This window comes from Phalaenopsis equestris, unplaced genomic scaffold (assembly GCF_001263595.1).
Source record: "Phalaenopsis equestris unplaced genomic scaffold, ASM126359v1 Scaffold000107, whole genome shotgun sequence".
Taxonomy (NCBI): domain Eukaryota; kingdom Viridiplantae; phylum Streptophyta; class Magnoliopsida; order Asparagales; family Orchidaceae; genus Phalaenopsis; species Phalaenopsis equestris.
This window is the reverse complement of record NW_018164549.1, coordinates 3,785,372-3,791,980: the sequence shown is the minus strand read 5'-3', so window position 1 is coordinate 3,791,980 and position 6,609 is coordinate 3,785,372. Positions and strand designations below refer to the sequence as shown.

Here is a 6,609-nt window from a genome sequence, read left to right as displayed (position 1 = left end):
TATATATATATATATAGATACATATATAAATATTAGATAGTAGTTAATGCTATAAACTAACACTATAAATATTTGTATAGGAAAAATAAGTCAGCACAGATCTCAAGACAGGTGAGCAGCTTGGATGGAAGATACAAACGATTAAACAAGGCTTTTGATGATTGTTTGGGTTAGATACTGGCAAATGAGACATCTGGTTCTAGCGATCGGAGTAACGTACCAAGGAATTTCTCGAAGGGTGGCGATTGGTTCTCAAGACGATCGGCAAGAAACATCTCTTTTGGACCAACTATCGGTGGGCTCAAGTTACAACGAACTGCGGGCGAGCTTCTTATCGACCAAATCAGCCTTCTGGTCTTATTACATGTGGATATTTTTGTAATTACCAAAAGATCTCTCTAAAAGGCTAATGGTGAAGGGATTGAAATGTAATTTTATAGAATTTGAAATTATTCATATAAATAAGAGGGTAATATCATTGTTATTCTCTACTGCACTCACTCTCTATCTCTCTCTCTAATATTCTATATCTTGGATATGTTTCCCGGACAATTTTGAATTCGACAATATTTGACATTTGGCTGCACATTGAACAAAGTTTAAACTTCAAGTGCAGTCTTTGAACGTCCAACTTATTAATTAAATTCTGAATATAGCTATTTTACCATTTTCCTTGTAAAAATGGACTCGTTTGTATCGAGCAAGTAACAAACAATTCCCCTACAATTATTTGGTACAGTGACATTTTGAAAACGCACCTGTCTTGTTTGGGTAAACTGCGTTTTGACAGCTTATATGTTTTCAAAATGCTGAAAATAGCGGTTTCACACCGCAGCTTTCTGACAACGGTCTGGTTTTTCTAAAAAAATAAAAATTTGTAATAACCACTACACATAACTTATCAGCAAATTATTTTTAATGAATTTACCAACAGATTATTCAATAAGCTGCAGCTGCCCCAAAGAGCAGTGAAAGGAAAGGGTTGGCTGCGTTACTTTTAAGCCATATGGCACTCATTCATTGAAACGGCACTTAGGCTTCCATAGTTGTTTTTGTGAACCCAAGAAGGGCTCCGAATGAAATTGTTGGAGAAATTGCGGCACTTTTTTAGCCTTCACGTATGGTCAGCCATCGCCGAGTCTTTTTTTTATTTGGGGCATGTTTGGTATAAATTTTATTATTCGTCAAATAATATTTAATTTTTATATTTTTAACTACTTTTATTGATAATTTTTTCTTTAAAAGTTGTTTATCAAAACGCTTAAAATAATTTTGGAATATGTTGAGTGCTATTATAATTAAACACAGTTGTTAGTCACAATTGCTTGCTATTTTGCCCCTTTGGCGCATAATTGTTGTCGTTGTTATTGTTAAACACTATCTATCATCATTGACGATCACTTTTGGCCACTGCCATGATCAATCACCACAGTCATTGACCACCACCATCATCACATTGGTTGTCACCGCCATAAATCCATTAATTGCGTCCCAATGGATGACCATCACCACCATGATGTAAATATATTTGATGTGTACCAAAAGATTTGATGCGGTAGAATGATTATTTAATGTGTTAGAATTGCACAAAAATCTAATAATTAAGTGATAAGCAGGCAGACCGGAAGTTTTAACGTGGAAAACTCAAAAAGTAAAAAAAAAATCATATGGTCTGGACCAGTCAGAACAATCCACTGAGAATTTGTGAGTACACATATATATTCTTGTCCAACATGCGAGAAATGACTACACAGTTTCTTGAGGTATAAAGTTTGTTACACAGTGTTCGGAGTGATTATAGTTAGGAGCAATTACCAAACTTCAAACACCATCTTCGAGGTGTGTTGTTGCGTTGTATTCAGGACGACGTGCTGCTCCGTCGGGTGCTTTTTATTTCGCAACATGTGCCAGGATTAAGCAACACTCGTCGTAATTTTGCAAGGAGTTTTGTTGTAATAAGTAGGGGGTGGTAGCTGTTGGTTGAAGGTAGCATACGAGTGATGGTCGAAGGTCGTCAACCGCTGCAAAAGCGGACGATGTTCGTTGAAACTTTGGTGTAAAACATTGGACATAAGTTCCTTATCTTCCAAGCTTTGGGCTTCCTCCGGTTCACTTTCATCAAGGAGGTAAGGCTCAATTTATAGGGTTTATGAGATACCTCCCTGCGAATAAGAAAATAATTAGGTGCACTTCATCGGACGACCCAAAGACGTTCCCTTAATCGAGTGTCCATTTTTAATTATTCTAGTGTTTTGATAATGTCAGAATTTAGTGATATTGGGTTTTTTGGATTCACGCTTGATTCAATTAAATGATTATCATATTTGGAATTCATTTGACTTTTCAATTGATACAAAAAGATTTTAAAGATGACTTAACAACTCGATATGGGCTCGATTTGACTCGGATTTGACCAACTTTAGTGTCATTTTGCTCACCTGCTTGAGTCAGTTAGTTTGACTATAAGTTTGTTAAAATCATAATTTTGGATGATTTTGAATTGAAGTTTGGATGTTTCTTATTATTTAATTTTCTTGTAATTATGTCATTGTAATATTAATAAAAGCTTATTTTATGTATTAAACTCTAGTTTTTGAGGAAGTATAAGTTCAAGGGCTTCTACTGTCTCAAGAGTTATATATTCCAACTACGAATTGCATTGTTGTGTATTTACACCACGACGAGGAGCTAGTTATGAGAAAAGATTTAAAAGGTGTCCCAAAAATGGTTCAGTTGAAGATTGAAAATTATTTAGATGGGTCGACAAGTTTAAGAAATCCACTTTAAATAGTGACCATATGTAGAGTGTAACTTTAGAAAGAAATTTTTTTTTCAACAAATTTGAACTTTTAAACATTAAAAGTAATATCATGATGATATTAATTATTGTTATTATTATTTTAAACTTTAATTACTCGTTGTTAAGTGATGTATAACTTTTAGTATAATATTTTAGAATTGTGACTTTCTAAAAATATATGAATTTTTTTTTGTGTTCTTATGTATGACTTAATTTTGAAATGATTAACTTACAAAACAACACGTGAATATAAGGGGTAATACATTCTTTATTTCAAAAACAGATACTAATAAACATACGCACAATTTCACTAATAGCAATTTTCCCGCAATATCTTCTCCTATAGCTACGCCACAATTGCATCTTCAAAGCGTTGTAGCTACTCTTAACAAACACTTAGTGAACTAGTTTAAACTTTGAATCACTTCTCTAATCAATTTGAACTAGGATCACAAAGTTGAGGTTGAACTAACAAATCAAACTAATTTTTTACTAACTACTTAATTCTAAGATTAATTAATTTTTTACATTCTTCTATTGATTTTATGATTAATAATATAAATTTTACATTACTAATAGTAAAAAAAGGAGTTGAAATTTTCATGCTCTATTTAGAAAATGTATTTAAAATATTCAAGTGCCACTTGTTTCCTTAAACTATTATATACTAAGTTAATTAAACTTTTATTCTTAAAACATATTGAAATCGCTCGGTCCAATGCCCGAACCGATTTTTCACGATCTCGGTTCAAAAGTGAACCGCTGGTGCGCGGTTCTTGAAGCGCCGGCGAGAACCGAACCTCCTGTCCTTTCAAATCCTCGCCGGCCTTCTTCCGAAAGCGCTGTTTCGTTAAAACCAATTAAAAATGACATCTTGATGACGGCCATTCCATGGCTACATACTATCCGTCTCTTGGACCCAGTCTGACTTTCCTTTGATCCAGCTGCACTCCATTAATCTGTATTTCTCCGTCGCTTGCAAGCAACAAAAGGTCACCTTTCTTACATATATACTACTTCCTTGCTCCGATTGAACCCCACGTAGCGTCACCTCCTCTCCTGTTCTCACTTCAGAAAGAGATGAATCCTCGGAGATTTCTTTTCCATTCTTTTTACTCCGCGTAATCTTCAAAAAGTTCTGATCTTTGGTAAAAAGAGAAAGAACAAGTCGCAAAGAACACAGCTTTGGCGTCGGAAACGATGTTTTTGGGGAAGAAGAACAGGGGGCCGCCGCCTCCGCCGCCGCCAAGGATGACGTTCGGCGATGTGGAGAACGACATGAGCAGCGTGGACTTCCGTAACTACCGGGTTCAGTTTCCCATGACGCCGGACAACGGACCTCTATCAGTCTCAATGGAACCAATCAACCCGTTGGTCTCCTCCAAGATCGAGGAGCACTACGTCTCCAGCTCGCTCTTTACCGGAGGCTTCAACAGTGTCACGCGCGCCCATCTCATGGACAAGATGACGGATTCGGATCCTGCGGCTGTAGACGCCGCAACAAAATCCCTGATTTGCGCCGTCGAAGGCTGCGACGGCAAGGTGATGCGCGATGAGCGGAATGCGGCGCTTCTTCCCTGCGAGTGCGAGTACAAAATTTGCCGCGAGTGTTTCGACGACGCGGTAAGAAACGGGAGGAGTGTGTGTCCCGGATGCAAGGAGCCATACAAGGCGACGGATTTGGATGAGGTAGCCAGGATTGCGAGGGAAAAGAAGGGGATTGCCGTGCGCCGGTTGCCGGCGCCTCCGCCGAAGGAAGAGGTGATAATGGATAGGAGGTTGTCGGTGGTGAGATCGATGAAAGGTGGCGACTTTGATCATAATCGGTGGTTGTTTGAGACGAAGGGGACTTACGGGTATGGGAATGCGATTTGGCCGGAGGAAGCAGTTGAAAGCGACGGAAGCGGCGACGGCGAAGGTGGTGCAGATGGGAGCGTGGCGGAGAAGGCGCCGGCCAAGGAGCTCATAAGTAAGGCATGGCGGCCGCTGACTAGAAAGCTAAGAATTCCGGCTGCAGTTCTTAGTCCTTACCGGTGAGATTGTGCTGCATGCAGAGCTAGATTATGAATTTTATTTGTTTTACTTCAATTTTTTTTTTTTTTTTTTTTTTTTTTTTTTTTTTTTTTTTTTTTTTTTTTTTTGCCGCTTTATCGATATCATTTTTAAAAGGGCAGTTTTTGCATTTCAACTATTTAAAATGTTAAATATAAATCATTTAAATTTTAAAAATAAAATTTTAATTATTTTTATATATAATTACCCTCCTAAAAATAACATATGAAGATTTTATATAAAATTTTTAAATGATTAAAATGTTATATTTAAAATGTAAGTGATTAAAAGTTATATTTACTATTTTAAATGATTGTTTTATAAAAATTAATCAGCTCCTTGAAAATCTTTAGGTGAAATGGCTAATGGCAGGTGGTCTTGAAACTCGTGCTTAACGACAAATTCAATATTTAATAACTAATTATACATGATAAATAGGTTTGGTTGGCACGGAGAAGAGGTGCTCATTCTTTTATTTTATTTTAATTTTTAATTACATGACGTAGATAACAAAGTAGCGTAGAAGTAGTGTACACCATTTGAAGGAACTGAAACCGCTTCAACGCACAACAAACAGTCAAATTGGACAAATGATTGAAACCAAATGTCTAAATACTATTAAAAATTGGATATTGCTTTAATGAAGATAAACTTATTTGACGTCCATTCTATTCTTCTACTGAAATACAATTTATTGAATATGCTTTGGAATAGGAGTATTGCATTGTAACATTAACTCATGATAGTCCTTCTTTAATTACTGAAACTCAAAAATGCAGTCAAACATGTCCATCTTCTTTCTCTTCATCATCAACTAAAGCTAGGAAACCCCTAAAATTACCTTTTTTTTTTTCATGATAAAGCTCTTCCTTTCCATTACATAGAAACTAAAAAAAATTACATGCGGAGCGGAGAGGAGTCACCTGTTAAGTGGGCCTTATAATTTTTTGACACCGGCTAATTTGATAGGGCCTACTTGACACATGACGCCACATTATTGAACTGCCCATTGGCTATACTCAAACCAATTTTTGTATCATTCTTCTTCTTTTCCATGTATACCTGCAAAGTTGAAATTTTTCCTCTTGCGAACATACAGGCTGCTGATCATAATTCGCATGGGGGTCCTCGGCTTGTTTCTGGCATGGCGCATCACTCACAAGAACCACGACGCCATCTGGCTATGGGGCATGTCCGTCGTCTGCGAGATTTGGTTCGCCTTCTCATGGCTCCTCGACCAGCTCCCCAAACTCTCCCCCGTCAACCGCATCACCGACCTCAAAGTCCTCAAAGACAAATTCGAATCCCCCTCCCCCCAAAACCCCACCGGCAAATCCGACCTCCCTGGCGTCGACGTCTTCGTCTCCACAGCCGACCCCGAGAAAGAACCTCCTCTCGTCACCGCCAACACAATCCTCTCCATCCTCGCCGCCGACTACCCCATCGAGAAGCTCTCGTGCTACATCTCCGACGATGGCGGCGCCCTCCTCACCTTCGAAGCCATGGCCGAGGCCGCATCGTTCGCCTCCGTTTGGGTGCCGTTCTGCCGCAAGCACGCCATCGAGCCGCGCAACCCGGAGAGCTACTTCGGGCTGAAGCGCGATCCGTACAAGAATAAGGTGCGGACGGATTTCGTCCGGGATCGGCGGCGGGTTAAGAGAGAGTACGACGAGTTTAAGATTCGGATCAATGCTCTTCCGGAAGCCATACGGCGGCGTTCTGATGCCTTTCATGCGCGGGGGGGGGTGAAGGCCGGG

At 38.8% G+C, this 6,609-nt stretch overlaps 1 protein-coding gene across 2 annotated transcripts in view; it reads left to right on the top strand.

The window, feature by feature from the left end:
* Positions 1 to 3,625: 3,625 nt before the first annotated feature.
* The window catches only part of LOC110020746 (cellulose synthase-like protein D2), a 6,305-nt gene continuing 3,321 nt past the window's right edge, over positions 3,626 to 6,609 (top strand). Inside the window, exons 1-2 of one of the 2 annotated variants that reach the window (XM_020718953.1) lie at positions 3,626 to 4,833; positions 5,952 to 6,605. In XM_020718953.1, coding sequence (XP_020574612.1) covers positions 4,001 to 4,833; positions 5,952 to 6,605 — 1,487 coding nt within the window. In that variant the 5' untranslated portion in view covers positions 3,626 to 4,000. Of the gene's footprint in view, positions 4,834 to 5,951 lie in introns of both variants that reach the window. The other variant, XM_020718952.1, reaches the window with a different exon arrangement.